The sequence below is a fragment of the Centropristis striata genome, chromosome 21 (genome assembly GCF_030273125.1).
Source record: "Centropristis striata isolate RG_2023a ecotype Rhode Island chromosome 21, C.striata_1.0, whole genome shotgun sequence".
In the NCBI taxonomy this organism is placed as follows: Eukaryota; Metazoa; Chordata; class Actinopteri; order Perciformes; family Serranidae; genus Centropristis; species Centropristis striata.
This window is the reverse complement of record NC_081537.1, coordinates 19,727,397-19,755,309: the sequence shown is the minus strand read 5'-3', so window position 1 is coordinate 19,755,309 and position 27,913 is coordinate 19,727,397. Positions and strand designations below refer to the sequence as shown.

General features: G+C 39.6%; 2 protein-coding genes and 1 pseudogene across 3 annotated transcripts; all 3 read left to right on the top strand.

Moving 5' to 3' along the window:
* The first annotated feature begins 338 nt into the window (after positions 1–338).
* On the top strand, positions 339–10,130 carry LOC131959974 (serine/threonine-protein kinase Chk2-like). Its single transcript, XM_059325183.1, has 6 exons — positions 339–1,089; positions 6,712–6,806; positions 6,901–6,948; positions 7,055–7,276; positions 9,389–9,563; positions 9,657–10,130. Exons 1-6 carry the CDS (start codon positions 339–341, stop codon positions 9,869–9,871), a joined length of 1,506 nt encoding a protein of 501 aa, XP_059181166.1. The 3' UTR covers positions 9,872–10,130.
* A 605-nt stretch (positions 10,131–10,735) lies between these two features.
* LOC131960161 (uncharacterized) lies at positions 10,736–18,941 on the top strand. 2 transcript variants are annotated; one of them, XM_059325412.1, is made up of 7 exons: positions 10,736–11,994; positions 12,108–12,436; positions 12,734–13,036; positions 13,528–13,665; positions 13,740–13,811; positions 14,754–14,895; positions 14,988–18,941. In XM_059325412.1, exons 2-7 carry the CDS (start codon positions 12,178–12,180, stop codon positions 16,471–16,473), a joined length of 2,400 nt encoding a protein of 799 aa, XP_059181395.1. In that variant the 5' UTR covers positions 10,736–11,994; positions 12,108–12,177; the 3' UTR covers positions 16,474–18,941. The 2 variants fall into 2 exon arrangements, with proteins under 2 accessions (XP_059181395.1, XP_059181396.1); XM_059325413.1 differs by having other exon boundaries at positions 10,737–11,249.
* Positions 18,942–19,564: 623 nt separating this feature from the next.
* Positions 19,565–27,872, top strand: LOC131958967 (NACHT, LRR and PYD domains-containing protein 12-like; annotated as a pseudogene).
* Positions 27,873–27,913: the final 41 nt, after the last annotated feature.

The following is a 27,913-nucleotide window of genomic DNA, read 5'->3' as shown; positions in this document are numbered from 1 at the left end:
ATGTGCGGCTCCGGTGCGCTACTGCGCATGCGTAGCTTCCGCACATGCGCAGAAGCGAACCGGGGCCGCGCATGCGCAGAAGCGAAGAAAAAAAATAATTAAAAAAAAATAATAATAAAATAAATAAAATATAAAATAACTTTAAAAAAAATAAATAAAAAAAATTAAAAAAATTAAAAATAAAATAAAAAACAATAAAAAAATAAAAATGACATTCATTATCATGATTTTTTATCTTTTTATCTATGTTATTTACTTTATGAAATAACATAAAGTAAATATGTTATTTCATAAATAACGTGGCAATAATTTCTAAATATTATTTAGAAAGTGGCAAGATGGCGCCTGTGGTGGCAAGCCGTCAGCCTCATCTCCCTCGTCTGCTCAGCATTTTGTTTGCAGTTACCCTACTGCTATGTGTATTTTGCCAAGATGTCTCCACTTTGATTGTTTATAATCGCCAGGCTCTTTATAACATTAAGGCTCTTAGTGAGTCGCTGTCATTGTCCAGACAGGGAAAGCATCACAGTCTCCCACCTGTGTTTGCTGAAGTACCTGTGCACCTCCTGCACTTTCCATGCGCTCTTCCTCGGAAAAAGCGATTCAGGAGACGCGGAAAACGAGGTGGTGTGATCGTGAAATTTAAGGCTTACCTGGCGACTTCTGTTGGAAGGTCTGATGCTCGTCTCATCCATGACGGTCGCTACTTCCCCGCGGTGAAGCGCGCACTGCACATGAGGGGCTGTTGGATCCGTCCTGTCCTCCCTGAGCTTCTGACCACTCCGATTGCCGGCTTTTCGACGCTGCCCAACCTGTGCCCGGTCCCGCTGATGTTTCCTGCTACTCCCTCTGACCTGGCAGTGGAGGTTCCACGTTGGTGCTGTCAGCTCCGGGCCCGCAGGGACGGCGTTACACCCGATCTCCTTAGGCCGCTGAAACGCGCTGCTTCACCGGCTACTGAGGAGCTCGAACTTCGCATGGCTTTGCTAAATACCAGGTCACTGGTAAACAAAACGTTTCTACTGAATGACTTCTTCACCTCACGGGATTTGGACTTTATGCTCCTGACAGAGACTTGGCTTCGGGATGGTGAGTGCACACCGTTTTCTGAACTCCTTCCTCCCGGCTGTTCATTCCTTAGCTCCCCTCGGAGCACCGGCAGAGGTGGTGGTCTGGCCTCGGTGTTCAAGTCCAGTTTTCAGTGCCGTCTCATTCCATCTGCTTCCTACTCCAGCTTTGAACTACAAACTTTTGAACTACATCTCTCCTCTTTCTCTGCTATGTTCGCGGTTGTTTATCGCCCTCCAAAATTCAATAAGGACTTCATCCGCGACTTTGCAGATTTTCTGTCAGTTGCCACTGTGAAATATGATCATTTTCTCATTTCTGGTGATTTTAATATTCATGTCTGCTGTGGATCAAGACCTCTGGTCACTGATTTCTTAAACCTCATCGAGTCTTTTAATCTTGTTCAATGTGTTAAAAACCCGACTCATGATAAAGGGCACATCTTAGATTTAGTTTTGTCATATGATCTATCTGTGTCCATTAATGAAATTTGTGAATCGGCGTGTATCTCTGACCATCTGCCTGTGCTTTTTACTGTTTCAATCTCTTGTTCGAGGGAAAAAACCTGTGTTCCTACGCGCCGTTTGCGCACAATTAACACTCGAACCGCATCACAGTTTTCATCCATGTATAATGATGCTGTTACTTCTGGTGTTATAATTAGCACTCTGGATGATTATAATGCTTTTAACACTGAAGCTCTTTTAAGCAATTTTAATTCTGCATGTACGGATATCCTTGACTCTGTTGCACCTTTTAGAACAAAGCACACAAAAGCTCTTTCTGAACCGTGGTTTAACGACTCCACACGCGTTCTCAGGCGCTCATGCCGGCGCGCTGAGAGAAAGTGGAAAAAAGATAAGCTCCATGTCTCTAAAGAAGCTCTTCGTGAAAGCCTGTCCCTTTACCAGAGTGCTGTTAAAGCTGCTAAAATGGAATATTTCTCCAATATTGTCTCTTGTAATAGGCACAAGCCCCAAGTCCTTTTTGACATTTTTAAGTCTCTTGTAAATCCTTGTGTTAACTCTCCAGTTGTACCATCGCTCACCCTTTGTGAGAGTTTTCTCAAATTTTTTATTGCTAAAATCTCTGCTCTTAGGCCACCTGCCTTCTCTTCTGTAGGCCCCAGCTCTGATCTCACCGTTCCTCCTCTAAATGCTGTTTTTGATCACTTTGAACCTGTGTCCCTCCCCTCACTGGCCAGTGTGGTTCAGCATCTCCGACCCACAAACTGTCTCTTAGACAGCATCCCCTCTCGTCTTTTTAAAGAGGTATTCACTACGGTGGGCTCTGTCTTACTTCTATTTGTGAATTCCTGTCTCAGCACTGGTTGCGTTCCAGCTGCCCTCAAACATGCTCTTGTGCAGCCTCTGATCAAAAAGAAAAATCTAGATCCCTCTGTGCTGTCCAACTTCAGGCCTATTTCCAAACTGCCATTTTTATCCAAAATTTTTGAGAAAGTGGTTTTTATTCAAATCCAATCATTCTTAGTGGCCAATGATATATACGAAAAGTTTCAGTCTGGCTTTAAACCTTCACATAGTACTGAGACAGCACTGCTGAGAGTTTATAATGATCTGCTGATGACTGTTGACTCAGGAAACCCTGCTATGTTAGTGCTCCTTGATTTAACAGCTGCTTTTGACACTGTGGACCATGGAATCCTTTTAGCTCGACTAGAGCAGTGTGTGGGCATAACAGGATCTGCTCTCTCATGGTTCCAGTCCTATTTAACTGATCGTAGCTTTTCTGTGCAGCTAGGTGAATTCACCTCATCCTCAGCCCCTCTCACTTCTGGAGTCCCCCAAGGCTCCATTCTTGGACCAATTCTGTTCCTACTGTATATGTTGCCACTAGGGTCAATTTTTAAAAAGTACAATCTTTCTTTTCATTGTTATGCTGATGATGTCCAGATTTATCTGCCTTTAACACCCAACAACCCCGTACAGTCATTGCTTCACTGTCTAAAAGATGTAAAATCCTGGATGACAACAAACTTTCTTAACCTAAACGAAAGCAAGACAAAAATCATAATGTTCGGTTGTGGTCCAGCAGATTTTCCAGCTGGCTTTCTGGGCCCGTTTACGACCAACATTCGCTCTTCAGTGAAAAATCTTGGGGTGACATTAGATGACTGGCTGAAACCCGACCATCAGGTTAGCTCGGTCATAAAAAACAGTTTTTATCATTTAAGGATTTTAACAAAAGTAAAAGGGTATCTGCCACGTCGAGATCTGGAGACAGTAATCCATGCTTTTATCAATACCAGACTGGATTACTGTAATTCATTGTATGTTGGCCTGGACCACTCACTGTTGCACCGCCTGCAGCTGGTTCAGAATGCAGCTGCCCGTCTACTTACTGGCACACGCAAACGTGACCACATTACTCCCGTCCTTGCTTCACTACACTGGCTCCCGGTTGCTTTTAGAATAGATTTTAAAATTTTATTGTTTGTTTTTAAAGCTCTTAATGGACTAGCCCCTCAATATTTGACCGAGCTCCTTAAAATCCACGCCCCTGCCAGAACATTGAGATCCTCCAGTCAGCTGCTACTGGCCGCCCCTAAAACCAGACTCAAAACCAAGGGGACCGTGCCTTTGTGGCAGCAGCCCCAAGGCTCTGGAATAACCTGCCCTGGCACATTCGATCTGCAGGATCTTTTGAAGTTTTTAAATCCTCCTTAAAAACACACTTTTTCTCCCTGGCTTTTAATCAAGTTTAAGTGGACATCTTGCAAAAACAAAATTTTATTTACATTTTTTATTTATTTTATTATATTTTTAATTTATTTTATTCTATTGTTGCACTGTGTTTATGTATTTTAGTATCTTAGTTTTTACCGTATTTCCTGCAACTGTGATATCTGTACAGCACTTTGGTCAACCCCGGTTGTTTTAAATGTGCTCTATAAATAAAGTTTGACTTGACTTGACTTGACTTGACTTTATTTGTACCCAGAGGTAGATTTTGTTTGCAGTATAGAGTCCTCATACACACACACAAAAGAGGCACATATCACACATCATTCAACTTTTTTTTTTTTTAAACTTTATTGCACACTACTATAATTACAAGTTCAATCAAGAATCTCCACTATGCATTCCCCCCAAAAATACAAAGAACAAAAACAAATACAACATTCTGCAAGGCAAAGAGTTAAATAAACAACAAAACTATCATCTCAGTAGGTCAAGTGGACATAGATACAAACTCCAATAGAGATATAAAAGTATAAAAATAAACTATGACATTAGAAAATAAAATAAATAATAAATACAGGCAACAATACAGACAGATCCTCTTCATCGCTGAGACAACCCCTCTCACCACACCACTCACATTCCGACCCCATGAAAAGGTGCCCAAAAATACATAATCACGTCATTTAAGACCTTGACACTTCATCCAGCCAATCATCAAAAAACTTTGATAAATCATTGCAAAGTTTTTTTATTGGTCCATATTTTTCAGCTAAAACTAATAGAGAGGAGTAAAATATTTTAAGTTCGTTTTTGAAACATATTAGTGAAGGTCTTTGATTTCTCCATTTACATGTATGAATATGATATTTTCCCATAATCATGATGATATTAATCATGTCAGATGTTTCTTTAGCGATGTCTTCCTTGTACACTAGGATTTGGTTCATATTGAAAGGTGTAATATTATCCATTGTAGTACTTAACCAATTATGCAGGTTCTGCCAAAAATGACTTGTGACTCTACATGAATTAAATAGATGTTCAATAGTTTCGGGTTCCTCAAGACAGAAAACGCAAGCTTCAACCTCAAAACCAAATCTTTTCTTGAGAGTTTCAGCTGTAGGGTAATAACTGTTAATAATTTTATACTGTACTTCTTTTGCTTTTGGTGGAATTGGCCATTTTAGATATTTGAAGTATTTATCTGTGTTGCATAATTCATTGTTTATTCAGATTTTTGCAGTTCTAGTATAATCATGAAAAGTTTTACATTTGAACACTTTCCCAATAAATTGGTTGTTACATTTTCTATCACTGATATGCAATTTATCAATTTTTAATTCTGGCATGGCCGCTTGTAATCTTGAATGAGAAAGTGTGTTTTGTATTAATTGTGCCAGAGCAAGAGGTATTGACACATCATTCAACTTAAGACAGTGGGAGTTAAGAAATGGCAAGTTAAATACAATTTTTTTAAAAATTAAAAAAAAAATTATTAAAAGTTCTTACAGGTCCAGACTATACTTAGATATTGATGTGAACTAAAATACGAATAGCAAAAAAAAAAGAAGACAGAAAAATAAACAAAATAAAACAGCAAAATAAAATGAAACTTGTTTAGGCTGTAAAAACGTAGATAAAGGTTAAAATGTATATATAGAAATAGTGAATACATACATAAAAGCAACAATAAACTAGGCCTGCAAGGAGAACTGAACGGGACCGAGCAGAGTGGAGCCGTCGGGGGAGGCCACGTCGTTCCCGGCGATGTGGGCTCAGTCCCTATGTGTACCAAATTGCATGTCTCCTACTACTCAGCTCGAAGTAGGTGTAAAACATGTTACTTCCTGTAGCCAGCAGGGGGCGCTATGACTGTGTGTCAATATAGACACGTGGGTGTGTTCCGGGCTGGACCCTAATCACGTGTGTGAAATTTGGGACAGATTGGACAATGTATGGTCAAGTTATGCAGTCTCGTGTGTTATGGCGAGACGTCATATTTTGCCGCCATGCCACGCCCACATAGTGTGACCGTCGGTAAAGATTTATACAACATTTGATCCCCAAGGCCTTTTGATGGTACTGACCAAGTTTGGAGTCAATGGGGTGAAATCTGTAGGAGGAGTTATGTAAAGTATGGAAGGTGGTCATGTGATGAAAGGGGGAGTGGATATAGCATGAGGGGCGGGGCTTTATGAAATATTGTTTTTTAGAAGTGTTAAGGGCTGGACTCTGATGAAGCATGAGAAGTTTGGACCAGATGGGACAAAGAATGGAGAAGTTATAACGATCTCGTGTTTTATGGCGAGACGCCATATTTTCCCGCCATGCCACGCCCATATAGTGTGACCGTCGGGAAAGATTTATACAAAATTTTATCCCCAAGGCCTTGTGATGGTACAGAGCAAGTTTGAAGTAGATCGGGTAAAATCTGTAGGAGGAGTTAGTTAAAGTATGCGGCATGGGTTCTTGAGACTTTTTGGTGCGTCTTCTCATGATACATGTATGTACCAAATTTCTTGTCTCTACGACATTCCTGTGCGAGGGGCTGAATTTTCTTGACTTTCAAGGGGGCGCTGTTGAGTCATTTTGCCACTCCCATTCCCAAGACCACTAGAATACGTAAATTTTAGCTGAGATTTATGTATATTCCAAAAATGAGGAGTTTTTGAATATGATAAAGCCCCCAAAAAGGCGATTAATTTTCCAGAAGAAGAATAATAATAATTCCTTCAATTTCAATAGGGTCCTCGCACCTCGGTGCTCGGTCCCTAACAAGCAAAAGTTTGTGATTTTTAAGTGAGTTTTGTCAGCTATTATGGGGGAAAAACTAAAAGAAGACTTTACTGAACCACAGGTTAACAACAACTGATTTCAACCACCAAGCTCATCTTTTGTTTAAACATATTAAAACATGAATCTGTGTTTGTGCTTGAAGAAAATTTTAAGGCCAAGTACCTGCAGCTTCTCAAGCTCGGAGAAGGCGGCTACAGAACGGTTTATGCTGGAGAAAGAAAAACTGACAACTTACCAGTAAGTAATAAATATATGGTATTCTCACATCACACATGCACACACAGCCGTCTCTCCCTGCACCAACTAAAGTTGTGGTGATTGTGTCCTGTAGGTGGCGATCAAACACATCCCTAAAGCTGCTGTGCAGACTCGACCAATGGTGAGTGATTTGATCTGATGTCTCAGCACCAAAATCAATGTTGAACTTTGCTAGAAAAACATCCAGAAACACCCACATCTATACTGAAACATTGTGTTGTTTGTAGGTTTTAAATGGAAAGACGCACATGGTGCCATTGGAGGTGCTTCTCATGCTGAGAGTGGCATGTGGAGCGGGGTCACTGGGGAAACATGCTGCCGTGTCATTATTAGACTGGTATGATCTGGGCCCAGAGGTCCTGCTTGTCATGGAGAGACCAGTCCCCTGTGAGGACCTGCTGACCTACTTCAATAACAACAATGGGTTCCTGAGAGAAGACCAGGCAAAGGTACTGGAGCTGGCTGGAGCTTGTTTTTGTGTCTATGTGTGCAAGAGGTGACCTTAAAGCTGCACTGAGATCATTTTGAATTTTGTCAGTGTCAGAGGAGAGTTTTAAGACCCGAGTCCGTTTGGTTCGTCCCAATCAAGGTTATTATAGTTAACGAAAACTAACAAAATAATGAAAACTAGAATTGAAAAAACATTTTCGTTAACTGAAATAAAAATAAAAACGATAGTTTTTAAAAAAAACGATAACTTACTGAAACTGTATTGTGTGGTTACAAAACTAACTAAAACTAACTAAAGTTCATTTTACGTCTTTGTCAACTTTTTTTTCATATGTAAACCTTTTTGGTTGATATGAAATCCATTTCATCTATCTGGTTTTATGACTTAATAAACTTATTGGGGCTGAGATGGATCAGACAAAGGAAATAAAAGCTTTATTGTGACTTTTTTTAATCTGGCACCCAACAAATACCCCATTACAAAAAAAACTAAAACTAATAAAAATTAAACTAAAACTAAGCATTTTCCCAAAAAATAAAAACTAATTAAAACTAGCAAACTCACTCTAAAAACGTATTAAAACGAACTGAATTTGAAAACAAAAATTCACAACGAAATTTAAAATAAAAGTAATGAAAATTCCAAAACTATTATAACCTTGGTCCCAATCAGAGTGAAATTTGCTACATTTGGTTTGTTTTGTATTTAGTCTGGTTTGCTTTAAAAGTGCAGTAATATAAGCGGACCAAATAACAAAAAAAGATTTGAAGAGGGGCGTGTATGAAGGTGGAGAGCTGGAAATCTACTCACACTATTATTTTTTATTGGTTGAAAAGTTGGCGGTGAAAAATGTAAACAAAGCAACGTGGAACCTAGCGCAAACTGAGTGTGTTTAATTTTACTGGCCTTAATCTGCTCTGGTGTTCCGACCAAACTAATTTGGCTCCTGTTGAGGCTCTGGGTCGTCAATAATGTGTTGATCCATTATTTACAACGAGCTGCGATCAGACAGCTGTATAATCAGAGAAGGCGAGCCTTGATGCTCCTACAACGATCTGCTTCTATCACAAAGGTACATATTAAGTTATTTTGAGCAATTATGATAATTCTGCAATGACAAATTAGCTTTAGCTCAGTGGTAGCCAGAGTGAAACTGAATGACACAAATTTCATCTTTATAATATTATCGCGACACAGGTGGCCCACAATCCACTGCGTTTTGGTTCATTTCCTTTTACTGGGTCGGATTCTGATCGGCTTATGTTCACAGTGGAATAGAACCGCAGTAGGGTCCGTTTGGAAACGGGCCGCGACCCTCTCTGCAAGAGGTCTCGGACCGGTTGTTTTGGTGCACACCAGAGTATTGATTTTATTTCTCAACATCCATATTTTGTACGACAAACACCATAACAACAACCTCAACCTTTAAATAAAAGACAATATGTCTCGAATGCTCTGAAGATGATAATGTAGATGACATTAACTACCCAATGCAGAAATTAATAAGACCCGAAATTCGCTAGTTGTTGACACTAGCTCCAATCTAGCGGATCATTCGCACCAGACTACATGTGTGTATTTGTTATGTGGAAAAGTTGAATGCAGATTTTTCTGTATTTGCACAGTGTACTCATTAGAAATGGCGTCAATGCAGTGCATACCAAACTTAGCCTATTTGGTTACCACTTAATAGTAATCCACCTTTATAAAGGGTTCCTAAAATGAAAAATGTACGTCGGCCCTGAGAGCTCAGCACGCAGCAAATAGAGAAAAAATTTGCAAATTAAGAAACATCTTTATGTGTAGCATTTAGAAAAAAATAACCAACTTTACAACCCACTACACCATTAACGCCAGGTTAGAAAAAGCACTGCAAGATGCTCATACACAATGGAAAGTGTTTCCAGAGGACACTAATCGATGATGCACACAGCCGTGACGTGCAAAATAATGATAATGGGGTTTTTTTCCCCAAATCCCTAAACAAAACTCAATCACTAACGTTTTTGTGTGAAAGCTGCAAAACTGTCCCATAATGGTTTAAGTGTCTCCTTACACTTCCTTCTCCGCTCTGCTCCAACTCATCTGTTTCTCTTTATCTCTGTCTCAGAACATCATGAAGCAGCTGGTGGAAGCAGCAGTTAACATGCACTCTCTTGGAGTCTTCCATCGGGACATTAAAGCAGAAAATGTCCTCGTTGATTTAAGCTCGGATGTCCCTCGTGTGAGAATCATAGACTTTGGATGTGCCTGCTTGGTGACGAAGATACACGGCTCCTTCTCTGGTACGCTGCTGGCCTCTGCTCTTCATCCATCAGTTGATCTCTGGACTGATCAGTCAATCTTACTCATGATATGTTTCTCTCTGTGTATTGTAGGAACCGATGCCTACATCCCTCCAGAGGTTTACCGGCTTGGCACATACGAGGCGGGCCCCAGCACAGTCTGGCAGCTGGGCGCTCTGCTCTATCAACTGGTGGACAGCTGCAATAATTTCACCACAAGAAAATTCCTTCGCAAGAAAATTACCATAAACACTGAGCTGTCCAAAGATAAGAAGCCTCAATACGGTCCTGAGTTGTGGTACTTGTAGTGTGAAAAGTTATTTCCTTCCTTCCATTTTCCAAAGAACTGCAGCTTAAACTCTGCTTTCTTCTCAGACTACCAGGACTTGTTGGAGGTGTGTTTGGCTGTGAACCCTCAGGAGCGCGGCACTCTGGAGCAGATTCTGCTTCACCCCTGGTTCTCCTAATCCTGCACAACCGACCACCCATTGGGCTGAGCCAACTGACTCCAATGAACCCCATCCTTTGGTCTTATAGTCTAGACGGAATTGTCCAAAAAGTGAAAGTGAGGAGCATTTATGGGTACAAGTCGGGAACCAACCTACTTTACATATTTCATATCATATTCATATTGACCTTCTAATTTGCATATCAAAATGGCCGCCAAATTGCCCATCTTGCTCAGTCATTGGACCATTTTCCCCTATTTTTTTTGTAAGTAGGCAATCAAGATGAGGAATTTAAGTATTATGTATATATATATGCAAAATACCAACTTTTAAGGTGAAATTAAGCATTATTTGTGCAAGGACATTGGTCATCAGTGATGACCAATGTCCTTGTTTAAATGTGGAGTTGTGGTCCTCAAGCAAGATGTGATCTGTAGAACTGTTCAAGGGAATATTATGGAATATGGAATACATCACATATCATATATACACTGGGAACATTTAAAAGTGATATTGATTGAATATTTATGTCAGCCTTAAAAAATGACACAAATAATGCTTAATTTCACCTTAAAAGTTGGTATTTTGCATATATATATATACATTAAAAAGGCACTGAGCCTCCACTATATCCTTGCTCTGATCCTAGACTATAGATCCGGAAACTTAATTTCCTCTAGGGGAAAACTAGGGGAAAATGGTCCAATGACTGTGCAAGATGGGCAATTTGGCGGCCATTTTGATATGCAAATTAGAAGGTCAAAAACTCAAAATTTCGCTTGGGAACCATTTTTTTTGGACTCAGCACACTTGAAATATGTAAAGTAGGCAGGTTCCCGACTTGTACCCATAAATGCTCCTCACTTCTTATAGAAGGCCTTTTTTCTGAAATCCGTCTAGATTATATCATCATAAGCCGTTTTAGGCTTCTAAGCTCTTTTGTACAATGTTCACTTTTCCTTACTTTGTAGGGCCACGGGGCAATCGCACCGAGCACTATTTGTTCTGTCCTTCAGGCATTTAAGTTAATTTTCATGCTTTTAATTTGGTATACTTTCAATTTCATTTAGACTCTTATTTTGACATTTGTTTACTAAGCTAAAACAGGAAGCAGACGCCATCTTGAATTCCTCACGTTAGAATTACGTGAGAAACGGCAGACTTGTTAAGGACACAGATGTCAGTAAGCCAGTGAAAAGTCATCCTGCCTGTTGATTCCCCAGCAGAAGCATCGCATGTATGTATTTGATCTTTGCTCTGACTGAGTTAACTTTTAAGCATATTGATTTCATGCCGTAAAAGTAATGTTCATGAAAGCTAGATGGCTTATCTAATTTCAGTATTTTACTGTTTGTTTCCTAGTTTCACTCTCTCGTTGCATCTGTATGGATTCAGTACAATGTGAAGAAAAATAAATCTACAAACAAAGAACTCAGGGTTTCTTCATGTTCATGAATAGAGAGAGTTTAGCTCACTGTTTAGTTGGAGTTGCTACACCTCAATGAGAACAGTACACTAGTTGTTATACTACTTGTTATACTGTGGATTTTTTCTTCTTCCTCTTCCGGACACAATTTCGTCCCGCTACTAGTCCTGCAAACAAACAAATTATATATCAAAACGTGCGGTTTGATGGGGATCGGTGTGCTATTACTTTTTAAAAGAACAACAGTGTACACACACCGGCAGTAGCCCCCGTGGCCCTTTCAGAATTTCCCCAGATGAAATTTTCTAGTTATTTTTATTATTATTATATATCTATAGTAGGCCAATATTGTCCCATAATATCATCCTGTATTGGCCTTCATGATGTCCATTAATTCATGATGATGAATAGTGAGATGATCTCTTATGTGATACGGATCATCAGTAAATTCAGAGGGGCAACGCACTTCTTGCAGTTAGTGGAAATAATTATAATTTTTTTTAATGGAAGCTTTGACTGCGTCACTGTTGCTAATCAGTTCAACCAGAGCTACTTGGTAGGTGGCCATTGTCATGAATTCATAGAAACCCTGCAGCCAACCACAATTGAGAATTCACCCAGAACATGGTATGAATTGATTCTAACTAAAGTTTTTTTTGTCTTTCACAGTCAGTTCACAGCTCCAGAGAAGTTCATCAATTGATAATTTGACATCCTGTCAACTTGCTGAAAGTGCAAAATGGAACATGTCCTGATCCTGCTCCTCCTCCAGAGTTTGGAAGAGCTGGGTCGTGAGAGTCTAGAGAAGTTCAAGTGGTTCTTGAGCCAGAATGTGTTGGAAGGATTACCACCCATCCCAAGGTCACGGCTGGAGCACGCTGACAGAATGGAGACTGTGGGTTGCCTGGTGCAATGTCATGGTGAAAATGCTCTGAAGACCACATTGGACATTTTCATAATGATGAATGAAAATGAACTTGCCTTCACATTAACTCAAGGTAAAATGTCTATGTATGTTAGCTAACCTATGAGAGACAGCTTTTAAAAAAAATAGATAATAAATATGTAGAGAACACACATGTTTTATCTATTTATACTGTCATTTTCATTGTATATTGTGATGAGCTATTTCCAAGCTTTACTGGAGAAATACTATTATAAAAAGATAATTAATGTTTCAATTGAGTATAACAAATATAAAAATTCACACTGAGGAACCTGTGACTGAAGTATAGCAGTTACATTTTCTAATAACTTCTGATTTCTGATATCTACCTTATTTGTTTAATTTGCAGCCAAAAGACGTTTTCATGAGCCTTTGTCCTCTACTGCAAGAGAGACACAGAGAGATGCAGATTCTCAGGCTCTTTCTTGTCAAATTTGCAAAGACATTTTCACTGAGCCTGTGACGCTGGTGTGTGGCCACAGCTTCTGCAGGACCTGCCTGCACAAACACTGGAGGTGGAAAATCTGTGGGAAATGTCCAGTTTGTCCACAAGTTAAGCAGACCGAGACTGAGCCTCAGATTAATTTGGCTCTGAAGAGTTTGAGTGAAAACTACAGAAAAAGAAGCGGCCACGGAAATAACATCATATCAGGTGAGGTTGCTTTAGTCATTGATTTGACTGTGCCTAACTACATTACATGAATTTTTATGGATAATAAAATTCCTTAAAGCCACTGTTTGGGAGATTTTTGGTCACATATTGAAAAATTGTTCTGATCAGCATTAAACAATGTAATCCTGAAATGGAAAAATCCTTATTTGTTAGCCATGCTAGGCTGTATAGATAGCAACGTCTGTTTGCTGGTCAGTACATCATTGGTTTCGACTAAAGTGTCTCATAAACTATTGTATTTCATATCCATTTCTGGTTTATGACCAAATATTGTAAAAACAATGACATTCCCATCAGCCTAGCCGTACTCTGTATTAAATGCTTATTTGCTAATTGTAGCACGCCAACATGCACCAATTATAAATTAGCATTTGGCAAATAAATGTGCTCACAATATTAATCATTTTTGCTCCAGTGATCATTCATGTCACTGTTTTTGAAACAAACTGAGTTTTGTGTTTCTTTTTCAGAAACTGCTCCCAGTATTCAGGCTGTGGTTCATCATCTCCAACCCAACAACACCGCTCAGAATGGAGCCTGTGTGGTCAACCCCAACATCGTTGGTAGTACCATTAACACCTTAAACATCAGAGTCATAATGGGCCAAGGTAGATATGCAGTACAGTGGGAGTAGCTGAAACTGGGGTTTGGGCTCTGCTGATCTTTTTCTTCTCCTTTGCAGAGTCTTTTTATACATCAGAAGGAACATTTAGCTGTGACACTGCATACACCCGTGGCACTCTGCAGCCCCAAAGTAAGTCCTCTTACTACCCATTACTTTATTGCATTTTGGAATTAGACATCGTTGAGAGTGGGATCCAATCTCCGGAAGTGAATTCCTCATTCGTGTTCTGACGTGTCAGAAAATCCCTATAAAATGTTTTAAGTCGGGGTTGCCGGTTGCCGGTTCCGGCCTGCGGCTCTTCTGTGTGGATTTTGTCAGCGTGGGTTCTCACTGGGTACTCCAGCTTCCTCCCACAGTCCAAAAACATGTACTTAGGTTTAATTGGTGACTCTAAATTGCCTGTAGGGGTGAATGAGGGTGTGAATGGGTGTCTGTCTCTATGTGTCAGCCCTGCGATAGTCTGGAGACCTGTCCAGGGTGTACCAGCTGGGATAGGCTCCAGCCCCCGCGACCTGAGTGCTGATAAGCGGTTAAGGAGAATGAATGAATGAATGTTTTAAGTCTGGATCTGACAAAAAACAACTACAGGATATTTGGATTTGGAACAAAAAAAAGAAAAACTGAAAAAAATGCAAATCTTATATCTTGTGGTAAGTCTACAACATTATGGCTCATAATGAAAATCCTCGATTCAGAAAATTAAATGGATATTCTCTTCCAGAACCTCACTGTTGACCTCTATGCAACTGTGCACATTTGTTGTTATGTGACCAAAATATAGTATAAGAATTGGTCATTTAAATAAAATTTTAGATATATAATATTTAAGTGAAATATATATAAATACATTTAAAAGAAAGGAAAGCAGGCTGACAAGTTCAATGGCCTTTTCGCAAAGAAATGCAGGCAGAATTGGAAGAAAGAAAACATTTCTGTGGCAACAACTTGGCAAAATAAGTGTTTAGCAGGTAGTCTGTGCAGGGAACTATATGATTCTGTAGGTCAGCAAAGGCAAGCTTATATTGTGTAGTGAAATACAGTATTTTGATTAATTGAATGATATTGTTTTAGATCGGGATTGGTTCAACAACTCCACGACACAGCACCGTCTCTTCTTCCATAGGCCTGAATCTACATCTTTGGGAAAAGCTATAGCCTTCAATAAAACTACAGTCGGGGAGTTCTTCGATGAACTGGCTAAAGTGATGGACAGGTGACATATTGTATAGTTGCAAATGTTTACTTATGTGTTGGAATTATTCTGATTCTCATAATGGCTCTTTCTTGTCTTGTATTTGCTTACAGGTATAAATTCCGTCCAAACATGATTTATAATGTTGGAAAAACTGATGTCACTACTGTGCCGACATCAATGCAGCTGGTAGCTGTAAAAGAAAAGAAGCAAGTGCACCCCATCACATCGGCTGACGGAGGAGAGCATGTGACTGTAGTCTGTGCAGTCAATGCTATTGGGAACGCAGTCCCTCCCATGTTCATCTTTCCAGGGGTTCCATACAACGACTATTTTATCACAGGAGCCCCTCCAGGATCAATCGGTGCCTCCACCACATCTGGCTCCATCAATGAAGACACATTTACTGACTTCCTTGAACATCTGGTACAGCATACCAACTGCTCCCCTGGCCACCCCATACTGCTAATTTTTGATAACCACAAGTCCCACGTTTCACGGAGTGCATTATATATAGCAAAAAGAAAGGGAATTGTTATGCTAACAGTTCCACCCCACACATCCCATCACCTGCAGCCTCTTGACAAGAGGGTGTTTGGTCCATTTAGGACCTATTACAACAGTGCTCTTGAGGGTTGGATAAGATCTAACCCAGGCAAAACAGCCAGCATATACCATATCCCTGGATGTGTGAATGAAGCTTTCATGTCAGCAATGACAATTCGGAATATCTCCTCTGGATTCAGGGACACAGGGATTTTCCCTTTCAACAGGGATGTTTTCCCTGATGAAGAGTTTGAACCATCCGTGGTGTCAGACAGACCAAACCCTGAGCTGCAGTCTGCTGCTGCAGATTCACCATCCATCACTGCTGAGCTGCCTGCACATGCATGTTCACCAAGTGGCACAGATTCACAACACAGCCATGCTGGATATGTGTCTGCTACTGAAATTCACATATCCAAAAGTCAGCGGCCCAGGGAAAAAAAGAAAACGATTGATGCTCCCATCCAACTTGACCACTTCACCACAACACACCAGCAATTCACACAACACACCAGCAATTCATCACAACACGGTAGCAATTCATCACAACATGCCAGCAATTCACCACAACACACCAGCAATTCACCACAAGATGCCAGCAATTCACCACAAGATGCCAGCAATTCACCACAACACGCCAGCAATTCACCACAACACGCCAGCAATTCATCACAACACGCCAGCAATTCACCACAACACGCCAGCAATTCATCACAACACGCCAGCAATTCACCACAACACGCCAGCAATTCATCACAACACGCCAGCAATTCACCACAACACGCCAGCAATTCATCACAGTACACCAGCAATTCACCACAAGATGCCAGCAATTCACCACTACACGCCAGCAATTCACCACAACACACCAGCAATTCACCACAACACACCAGCAATTCACCACAACATGCTAGCAAATCACCACAACACACCAGCAATTCACCACAACACACCAGAAATTCACCACAACATGCTAGCAAATCACCACAACACACCAGCAATTCACCACAACACACCAGCAATACACCACAACACACCAGCAATTCATCATGACATGAATTGCCGGTGTGTTGTGGCGAATTGCTGGAGTGTTGTGAACTGCTGTAGTGTTGTTGTGAATTGCTGGCGTGTTGTGTGAATTGCTGGTGTGGTTTGCACTTCAGGGCCACCGTAAGTAAGAGAGCTGTGAGGATGAAAGAAGTGAACTCTGGATAATAGTTTTGTTCAGACCATAGAAACGTTTTCATACTTCTATGAATTGCCCTTTTTACGTCCACACCACAAGAACTTGCACTTTTCAGGGTGTCAAAAAAACAGCCCTGCTTTGTGAAGATGCATTTCCCAGCTGAGGGATTTGAATTTCTTTAGCTAGCTTCAGAAGTAAGAGAATTTAGTCAACACATAAAAGAACACTTTATCTTTCAGTCTATCACAAACATTAAAAATTGAACACATTTGGAGATACATGGTTTTCACTGGACAAGAAAGGTATGAAATGTAAACTGCTGTGTCACCTTTCCCTGATTGTGAGGGACCAAGTCAGTCAGCAATGAGGACAACAGGTAGTATATTTAAAAAAAGGGTCTTTATTTACTCAAAGTATAAAGCAACAACATTTTCAAACAAAAGTAATGAAGAATTGGGCCCATGAAAGAGGTCAAACTTACAAAACTGTACAACCGTCAACTGAACAAACTTACAGAAGACAAACAGACCTTATGACTAAGCACAAGAGGGAACTTATATAGTGGGTAATCAGCCCATACCAAACACAAGAGGGGGTTGACAAACATTGAACATGAAAGACAACAGCTAATTTACCAACAAAGCAAATCAGGAAAATTAACTCATTAAAATAAACAATCTATACTAATCAAACAAAATGAATGAGGCCATCACACTAATCAATATTCAATAAAACACAGAGGACCGTTTCTGTTGAGCAACCTACTCCTGTCACTACATTTAACATCTAGATGATCATTATTGAAAAACATCTGAAAAGGTCTTTAATTATTTAATGTATAACTCTTAATGGATTTCATTGTAATGCATGTTGGGAGAAAAACTATTTAAATTGCACATTTCTATCACTTTTGTATTAATGCTTAGTCTTGAAAGTTTGGCAAATTATGCAGTGTTTATTGTTATGTTTTTCTTTTTTCATGTCTTTATATTCAATGGAATGAATCATAAGCCGTTTTAGGCTTCTAAGCTCTTTTGTACAATGTTCACTTTTCCTTACTTTTTAGGGCCACGGGGCAATTGCACCGAATCGAGCACTGTTGTTATACTGTGGATTTTTTCTTCTTCCTCTTCCGGACACAATTTCGTCCCGCTACTAGTCCTGCAACTCTTTGAGTTATATATCAAAACGTGCGGTTTGATCGGGATCGGTTTGCTATTACTTTTCTCTATGGAATATGAATTTTTCTGCAAAACCGCAAAATTTTGTTTGAAGTGAATGGGACGGCCGGAAAAAAAAAGAGCGAAAAAGAACAATAATTGGAGATTTTCAAACGTCTACTTCTCTGGCATAATTTCACCTAGAGACTCCATTTAAACTTTAAACAGTAGACACAAGTCTTGTGTAGTGATGTATTAATCCACGTTTTGATAGGTCATATAGCTTTTTATCAATCCCTGTTCAATGATCATGATCTTTTTTGGAGAAATTCTGAGATTATAATGGGTGTGTATTGCATGGAATGTTCGTGTCAGAATGTGTGACATCATTGCTCAGTGTGTAGAGCAGGGATGGGCAACTGGAGGCCTGGGGGCCGCATACGGCCCGCACCCTCACTTGAAGTGGCCCTTAGTACAACTACATACATTTGCAGTGTAAAAATGCACAAAATTACTTCTTGCAATTAATGTTGGTCTGCTGTTCTTGCACTGAAAAAAATAAAGAAATCACAGTCAGTGGTTATTTTTTATTTGCTTCAAACCTTTTGTATTCCTTATTATACTGTTATACATGCATTTGAGCATGAAATATGTTAAGTTACTGCACTGCTAACATATTTAAAATTGCAGTTTCAACATTTCATCAAGTGCACGGTCCTATATATGGCACTGTGGTAGAGTCGATGAAAAATTGTGCAAAATTGTACTCCAGCATTTAAGTTGGCCATCCCTGGTGTAGAGGGAGAGGAAAAATTGTCAAAAAATAAATTTGAAAACTGCGCACCAGGCCGCAAATTCCACTTACAGAGCTATTTCTTCATTTTTCTTCACAAAAAACTATGTAGCTGTTCAGGAAGAACTCAGGACGCTCAAAATGAAGTAAGATCAATGATCCAATGATGCTTCACACACACACACACACACACACACACACACATGCTCCAGATACACATGTTTTACACACATACACATTTTGAGGTTGAAAGGGCATAGGTAACTGTTTAAATAAATAGTTGAAAAGGAATGCTTGTTGTAGGTGTGCTCCTTGTATATTATATAGTATCATAACATTACTAGTATTAATTGTTTGAAATCTCTGAAGAATCAGCCGGCAGTAGCCCCCGTGGCCCTTTCAGAATTTCCCCAGAGGAAATTTTCTACTTTTTTTTTTTAATATACCTGTATATGTGCAAATAAAGTCAAATAAAAAATACAATTACCTCAAATTTGTACTGTGTGAAATTATGCTGTTAACAAGAGCAAGCAACAAGCAATGTATTATTTACAGTAAAACCAAATATTGAGCTGTTTTTTGGGGGGGTTTTTTGGCCCACCACCACCAAAAAAACAACTTTGTTTTTATTTACAGAACAAGAAAAGGTCAAACAACTTAAACAGAAAATAAGGTAAATAATAACTAAAAAAAATGCTAGAAATTTACAACATCAGTTGTTGTTAACATTGATTTCTGATAGTTAATAGGTAGGAGGAGGGTTATTGTGTGGCCATACATATATGCTGATAAGCAAATCAGCAGACAGACAGACAGACAGACAGACAGAGCTGTTTTTCATGCTGAAGTTGTTTTTGTAGTAAATGAAACTGTTTTGAGAGCTGCGGTTTATTCGAGAAGCTGACACTGCAGACAAGAAAAAAAACAGTTTCCTGTTTCCTTCACCATCAGCCAAGAAGGAAGCAAGAGACACTTTATACAGCTGAACGAATTCCCCTCAGCCTACGAGCAGCCACTGTCAGTGTGCGAATCCGATAGCAATCACTGTTATTGAAGCGGGTAAGCATTTACTTCAAGTTTTAATCTGCTGTGTTTAAAAAATTAACACCATTTAAAATAATTTTCACTTTTATTTTGTAAATTAAGTTTTTGTTATTTGATAAGCTGGAAGTAAATGCCAGGAACTCAACAAGAAAGTCTGCATACCATGTGCAAATGGAGACGATTGATGAGGATTACGACAGAAATCACGTCGGCTGCAAGGGTGCTGATGAGGAAAACATGGAGCGAAAGAGTGTTGCTGACAATACAGACAAGGTCACTCAAGGTAAGTGTCAAATAAGGAGTAAGAAGTTCCTATGCAATTACACCACAAGTAATGAAAAGAAAGGAAGTAAAGGAAGAGTGCAGTTCCCAAACTGTACTGAAATACTTTAGAATTTGATGATCTGGTAGTCATTATTGCTCCAGCGATCATTCACAACATTGCTTCTTGTAATAAACTGCTGAAACTGAGTTTTGTGGTTTCTCTCAGAGGTAGTTGCCTCTATTCAGGCTGTGGTTCATCATTTCCAACCCAGCTACACCGCTCAGAGTGGAAGCAACGTCGTCGCTCCAACCTTCATTGGTTCTAAAATTGGCATCCTAAACATCAACGTCAACCCAAATGGCCAAGGTAGATATATGAGACATAGAAGTAGCTGAAACTGTGTTTGGCTCTGCTGATCTTTTTCTTCTGATGCAGAAGCTATCGTTCCTTCAGAAGAAGTGTTGAACCATGACACTGCAGACAGCTCTGGTGCTCTGCAGCAACAAAGTGAGTATACTGGTAACTACATTTAGGAAAGCAATAAAGTAACAGATTACTGTATTAACCTTTGTTTGACATTTTCTTCCTCAGAAGATAGGATCACAGAATGTCAAGAGAAACTAAAAGCATCTCTAAAGAGGAAGTTCAGCCACCTGCGTGGGGGGATGACAATGGAAGCAAACAAGATACCTCTTAATAAAGTCTACACAGAGCTCTACATCACAGAGGGAGGAAGTTATGAAGTAAATAAAGAGCATGAGGTTAGACAGATTGAGACGGCATCCAGAATATGTTTGGAGGAGAAATCAATCCACTGCAATCAACTCTTCTGTCCTCAACCAGGACGAGACCAAATAAGAACTGTGATCACAAGGGGTGTGGCTGGCATCGGAAAAACCGTGTCTGCCAATAAATTCACTCTAGACTGGGCGGAGGAGAGAGAAAACAACGACCTGGCATTTGTGTTTCCTCTCTCTTTCCGAGAGCTGAATCTGATGAAAAAGAAAACATTCAGTCTGGTGGAGCTTCTCTGTGAGTTTTTCCGAGAAACTAAAGACACAGAAATCTTTACTAATTGTGAGAACAAAATGCTCTTCATCCTGGATGGTCTGGATGAGAGCCGCTTGTCTTTGGACTTCCACAAAACTGAAGTAATGTCTGATGTGATGCAGCCGACAACCATCGCAGTGCTTCTGACCAACCTCATTAGGGGAAGACTGCTTCCTTTGGCTTTTGTTTGGATAACATCTCGCCCGGCAGCTTCAGGTCAGATCCCTCTGGAGTACATTGATCTAGTGACAGAGGTGCGAGGGTTCAACAACTCCCAAAAAGACGAGTACTTCAGAAGAAAAATCAGTGACGAGAGCTTAGCAAACAGGGTGATAGTGCATGTGAAATCCTGCAGGAGCCTTCACATCATGTGCCACATACCAGTCTTCTGCCACATGGCGGCAAATGTTCTTGAGAAGAAGTTGAAGTTGACAGACAGTAAAGACACGCCAAAGACCCTCACTCAAATGTACATTGAATTCTTGACCTTGTCCGTGGAGAGCATGAAGAAGAGGCTGCCTGGAAGAAGAGAGTCAAATGCTAACGCCGTGAGAGAAAGCCTCATCTCTTTGGGTAAACTGGCATTCAAAGAGCTCGAGAAGGGCAACTTGATCTTTTATGAGCGTGACCTCATCCTGAATGGTCTAAAAGTCACAGAGGTGTCCATGTTCTCGGGAGTCTACACCCAGATCTTCAATGAGGAGCCATCATTGTGTGAGGAGAAGATGTTCTGCTTTGTGCATCTGAGTGTCCAGGAATTCTTTGCTGCGTTGTACGTCTACCTCACGTTCAACAATGACAACATCAACGTCTTGGTCAAGAAGACGTCCGCTACGAGAACGTTCCTGTTCAGAGATTCATCAGAGCTCATCCTCTACAAAGAAGCAGTAGAAAAGGCTTTGCGGTGTGAAAACGGACATTTTGACATCTTTCTGCGCTTCCTTCTAGGCCTGTCCCTGGAATCCAATCAGACTCTGTTGAAACATATAATGACCAGCAACAGAACAAACAAAAAAACAAGAACTGAGATCATTAAACACATAAAAGAGAGGATAAAGGAAAGTCCATCCCCAGACAGATGTCTCAATCTCTTTCACTGTCTCAATGAGCTGAACGACCACTCTCTCGTAGAGGAGATTCAGAGCTACCTGAGCTCGGGGAATCTTAACAAAGCCAAACTTTCTGCTGCCCAGTGGGCCACTCTGGTCTTTGTATTACTGACATCAGAAGAACAGCTGAGTGTGTGTCCCAAGAGGCAAAGTAAGTGCATACCAAAAACTGATAGCAAGCTCTAAAGATTTTTTTGGTCACTGAGGCAACTCACACCCAAACAATCTAGATTGATAAATAGCATTATCAGTATGAGTAAAAATATGCATTTCTGATATTAGGGTGAACTGTTACTTTAAAGATAGTCAGCTTTTGTGCCCAGATGCTTTCTAGCATGAAGAATGCAATCTAAGAAACTTAACTGAACACTAGATAAGATGGCAAACTCCTGACTGTGTGGTAAAATGTGGCCTGTTGTAGCCTACTTGTATAACTGTATAAGAATATGTTTAGCAAAAAAAAAAGCTCTTTTTGGCTCAATACACTAGTGTTCAGTTAAGTTCAATCTCAACAGAAGGGGACATTTCTTTATGACATAACTTCCTCATACTTTTTCCTCCTGCAGTCTAGATGAAACTGATAGCAAGCTCTAAAGATTTTTTTGGTCACTGAGGCAACTCACACCCAAACAATCTAGATTGATAAATAGCATTATCAGTATGAGTAAAAATATGCATTTCTGATATTAGGGTGAACTGTTACTTTAAAGATAGTCAGCTTCTGTGCCCAGATGCTTTCTAGCATGAAGAATGCAATCTAAGAAACTTAACTGAACACTAGATAAGATGGCAAACTCCTGACTGTGTGGTAAAATGTGGCCTGTTGTAGCCTACTTGTATAACTGTATAAGAATATGTTTAGCAAAAAAAAAAGCTCTTTTTGGCTCAGTACACTAGTGTTCAGTTAAGTTCAATCTCAACAGAAGGGGACATTTCTTTATGACATAACTTCCTCATACTTTTTCCTCCTGCAGTCTAGATGCATGTAATCTCACTGTGAACTGCTGTGAAACGCTGGCAAATGTCATCAAGTCATCCCAAATTAGAGTGCTGGACCTGGGTAACAACAACCTGACAGATGCAGGAATAATACTGCTCTCTAGTGGACTGAAGAACAGCAAATTGGAGACACTCAGGTCAAAACCCAACAAGTGTCTTCCCTTTTCCTTGCCAAAGTCAAATAAATATGTTTTTATTTGCAAGTTCTAAGCTATTGGCTTTTCCGTATTTTCTGCTTGTTTAGACTGAAAAGCTGCAACCTAACAGAGCACAGCTCCGATGCCTTGGCCTCAGTTATCAGCTCAGCCGCCTGCCAACTGAAAGTATTGGACCTCTGTGACAATGACTTTGAGGACAAAGGAGTCATAAAGCTCTCTGGGGGACTGGCCAGTCCTCACTGTAAACTGGAAATACTCAAGTGAGTGCCCTGTGTGAAATTTCATGCCATATGAATTATTTAACAGGAGAATATGAGAGCTAAGAGCTAAACATCTATGGAGTAAGACCGCTGTCAAAAAGATGTGTCCATGTTATAAGCATTCGTATTTGTAATGATAAACATTTGTGTGTAAATAAAAAAGTTGTACCCAAAATTCTGCTGTCACACACGAGTCTGATAAATTATTAGGGTTAGGATTGTTTTTATGTGAGTATGAATCTAAAAGCTGTGAGTGCAAAGTCTTGTGAATACAACTCTAATTTCTACGACTACGAGTCTTCACTGTGAACACGAATTCAAGTTTGTGGGTACGAGTCGAAAAACTGTTGAAATGACGTCACAGGCAGGTCACAGGCAGGTCACAGGGGAAAGCAATCGAACCCCGAAAAAATGCGCCGAAGGATGGCTGACAACATGGACACCGTCGGGGAAGCATCATCATCATCATCACAGGTAAAGTAAATAACACATCCAACATTTATTTATTTTTATTTAGTTGTTTATTTCATGAAATTGTACTGTTTTAAATAATATGAAGTTTATGGACGTTAAGACATTCTGCTTTAGCTTACAAGCTAACCACATGTCAGTTACTGCTTGTGTAACCAAACAATAGAATTAGTCAGAGTCCTGACAGCAGTTTACTATCAATCCAGAATTTATTTATTATATACGTGTATATCTGAGATCAGACACACAAGTGTGGTTTGCATGGGTCCAGACTAGTAATATTAATTAATAATTTAATAATTGATATTTGTTGTATTAACTTGCATGCTAATGATTGGCATACAGTATTTTGCTAAAAATACAAAATTATTTTTTATGTCTGTCCATTTTTTATGTCCCTGTTACAGCAGCGGAGCGGCGTAGGTGCGTTCCCTCGTTTGATTCTCCGGTCGTTAGCTTGTAAGCTAAAGCAGAATGTCTTAACGTCCATAAACTTCATATTATTTAAAACAGTACAATTTCATGAAATAAACAACTAAATAAAAATAAATAAATGTTGGAAGTGTTATTTACTTTACCTGTGATGATGATGATGATGCTTCCCCGACGGTGTCCATGTTGTCAGCCATCCTTCGGCGCATTTTTCGGGGTTCGATTGCTTTCCCCTGTGACCTGCCTGTGACGTCATTTCAACAGTTTTTCGACTCGTACCCACAAACTTGAATTCGTGTTCACAGTGAAGACTCGTAGTCGTAGAAATTAGAGTTTTATTCACAAGACTTTGCACTCACAGCTTTTAGATTCATACTCACATAAAAACAATCCTAACCCTAATAATTTATCAGACTCGTGTGTGACAGCAGAATTTTGGGTACAACTTTTTTATTTACCCACAAATGTTTATCATTACAAATACGAATGCTTATAACATGGACACATCTTTTTGACAGCGGTCTTACTCCATAAACATCCAAGTGCAGTTGCTGCTGTTGTTGTCATGGAGATTAGTTGGATGACAAGCCTTTTGTTGTCTTTTTTAAAGTTTGTCCCTGTGTAGAGTGACAGAGGAAGGCTGCACTTTCCTGGCATCTGCTTTGAACTCATCCCGTCTGAGAGAGCTCGATCTGAGTTACAACCACCCAGGAAACTCAGGCCTGCAGCTGCTGTCGGCTCTGCATGACGACCCACAATGCAGCCTGCAGGAACTCAGGTAGTCATGGTGTCAAATGGAGCCGAAATGATAAACCAGCTGGATGAAATTATCCATTTGTAGATACATTGGCATCGGCAACATTGTTGAAATACCTAAGATATACAGTATTTGACGTCAGTTTGTTTACCATAGAGCACTTTTATCTTTCAACTTTAAAATGTTCCATCAGTGCATACAATTTCTTGGCTTTTTATTAATAAGCTGATGTATATTTGTTTAGTATCTAAATTTCTTAAAATATAAAGTTTTATCATTCAAAAGTTGTTGCCTGGTTGCCACTATGCCAAGCACTGAACCCTGGACATAATTTTATATATATAAAAAATAAAGGTTTGTTTATTTTGTGAATATTGACTGATGTATCATTATCAGACTTTTTTGTAGCTCTAAAAACATCAGTATTAGCCTCAATATTCAGTCTTGGCCAAACTATGTGTCAACAGTCTTAAGGCTCTTACTTTTATGTTCATGTAATAAATTTGCTTTTCTTGGACGAACTCAATCTCCAAAAGGATCTATTTGTTGTAGATTTTTAGTTCAAGGGGAAGACCACCAAGTCTGTTTACAGGTGTTGGGCAGTACTTCTGTTTTTAAGCTTGACGACTTAAAATAGTTGTGGCAAAATGAGCGGAATAAAAAAAGGGGATATCTCTGCTACAATGATTCTGATCCAGCTTTTCTTTTTTAAACTGTCCATTGTGAGACTGATAATGTTATATGAGTGAAATACTCAATCAACGGATTACCATTTTTAACCATATTAATGATAAGGATAAATAGATAATAAAACCGTTCTTCTGTTGTGTTTTAGGGTTGACCAATGTGATGAATCAAGGATTCAGCCTGGTCCAAAGAAATGTGAGTAACCAGCACTTCTCTGCTTTCTTTTAAATCTTATAAAACAGCATGACAACATGCAACACTATTACTAATAATACTGACTAGCATTCTTGATCTCTTTCATCAGATGCCACCAAACTCACCCTGGACCCAAACACAGCACAGAGTGACCTTTCTCTGTCGGAGGAAAACAGGAAAGCGACACGTTGGACCAAGCAACGATATCCTGACCATCCGGACAGGTTTGATTTCTGGAGACAAGTGTTATGCAGGGAGGGGTTGACTGGGCGCTGCTTCTGGGAGACAGAATGGTGTGGGAGGGCTTTCATAGGAGTAGCCTACAGAAGGATGTGCAGGAAGGGAGAAGGGCATGACAGCTGGTTAGGCAAAAATGACTCCTCCTGGGGACTTAACTGCAACAAAGATGGCTACCAGACCTGGCATAAAGGCATGAGCACTCCTGTAACAACCCCACCCAACTCCAATAAAGTGGGAGTCTTTCTGAACTGGCCAGCGGGGACGCTGTCCTTCTACAAGGTCTCCTGTGGTGCACTGACCCTTCTCCATACCTTCAACACCACCTTCACTGAGCCTGTGTACCCTGGGTTTGGGCTTGGCTGGGTGGACTCTACAGTGTACCTGTGCTAAATATTTGCTGGACATGCCATCACTGAGGACACACTGTAATATTTCCTTTTCTTCTGTTTTTACCCGGTTGGTTCAACCAGATAGAAGACAATTTTAAAGTTGAAAATAAACTTGTTGGTGTCCTCTGGTGGACATGAAAGTAATTCAACAGCACCAACCCTCTCGTGTTGATTTTTAGCAGTTTTATGGGTCATTTCTTTAGCAGAGGGTATTTCCAATAAAGCAGAAATGGAAAGCATATTAATTCAAATCAGAACAGAGAAAATCAAATATATCTGCATGGGTAGATACGAAGAGGAAGTGAAAAAATGTTTTGTTATTTGGGGGTATGCACAGCTCAACTCACATAGCCCTGTGGAAATTTCAGATGCTTGACATAGGGAAATACTTTAGAAATTAACTTGTACAAGGAGAAATAACCATTCCATCACACACAAGACAGTAGTCTGTGATGCCAGAGTCAGTCCTGGATTACCTTTTGTATTTACCATTGTATTTATGCAAAAGCATTTTGCAGTTCTCAATTTTGACAGTTTCCAACCATTTATCATTTGGTTAACCATTTGTGCCAACTTAACTAACATAACTTATTTAACTGTTATCCATTACATTTAACAAACTATTTCGACCGTTACTTTTAGCCATTTTAACAGGTTTCCATTACTTGTAGCCTACTATTTTGACCATTTATTTAATTTTATAACGTTACATTACTTTTAGAAATTTCAACTGTTCATAAATTAGTTATTTCAACTGTTTTCCATTACTTTTAGCTAACTAACTTTATTTCAACCATTATCCCAACATAACTTACGTAACTTCTTTTACTGCTTATCCGTTACTTTAAGCTATTTAATCCGTTTGTCCTTTACCTAAAGCTTCAACTGTCCAACTTCAACTATTCCGTTACTTTTAGCGAATAATTTGAATAGTTCAGATAATAATGATCATTTTATCGGTTCTTTTTTCTTTTAACTGTTCCAACCGTTTATCTAATACTTTTTCCTTAATATATCGTCACCCTGTTAAAATAATCGCATAACTCATTTTTTCAAGTTTTGCAAGAAACACAAAAAACTTCACCAAAAGTGTAACATATGACATTTATTGATCATTTCACTCGAAAAGGATGTAACAAAGGACGGCTATTGGCATAGTAATAACACGGTGTGTAAATTATGTAACTTAAGAGAAATAAATGACTTAGGCAATTTTTTGAACATGCCTTTGTGACTTAAGCAAGATATGGTAACACTTTATTTTGAAGGTGTCTACATAAGAGTCATACAAGCCTGTC

Excerpts from the sequence above, each read along its gene's own strand:
- LOC131959974 (XM_059325183.1), top strand. The coding sequence starts at position 339 with ATGGCGCCTGTGGTGGCAAGCCGTCAGCCTCATCTCCCTCGTCTGCTC. Across the intron at positions 1,090-6,711 it reads AGAGACTTGGCTTCGGGATG|AAAATTTTAAGGCCAAGTAC; the intron begins GTGAGTGCACAC and ends TTGTGCTTGAAG. Across the intron at positions 9,564-9,656 it reads GATACACGGCTCCTTCTCTG|GAACCGATGCCTACATCCCT; the intron begins GTACGCTGCTGG and ends TGTGTATTGTAG.
- LOC131960161 (XM_059325412.1), top strand. The coding sequence starts at position 12,178 with ATGGAACATGTCCTGATCCTGCTCCTCCTCCAGAGTTTGGAAGAGCTG. Across the intron at positions 13,037-13,527 it reads CGGAAATAACATCATATCAG|AAACTGCTCCCAGTATTCAG; the intron begins GTGAGGTTGCTT and ends TTTCTTTTTCAG. Across the intron at positions 14,896-14,987 it reads CTGGCTAAAGTGATGGACAG|GTATAAATTCCGTCCAAACA; the intron begins GTGACATATTGT and ends ATTTGCTTACAG.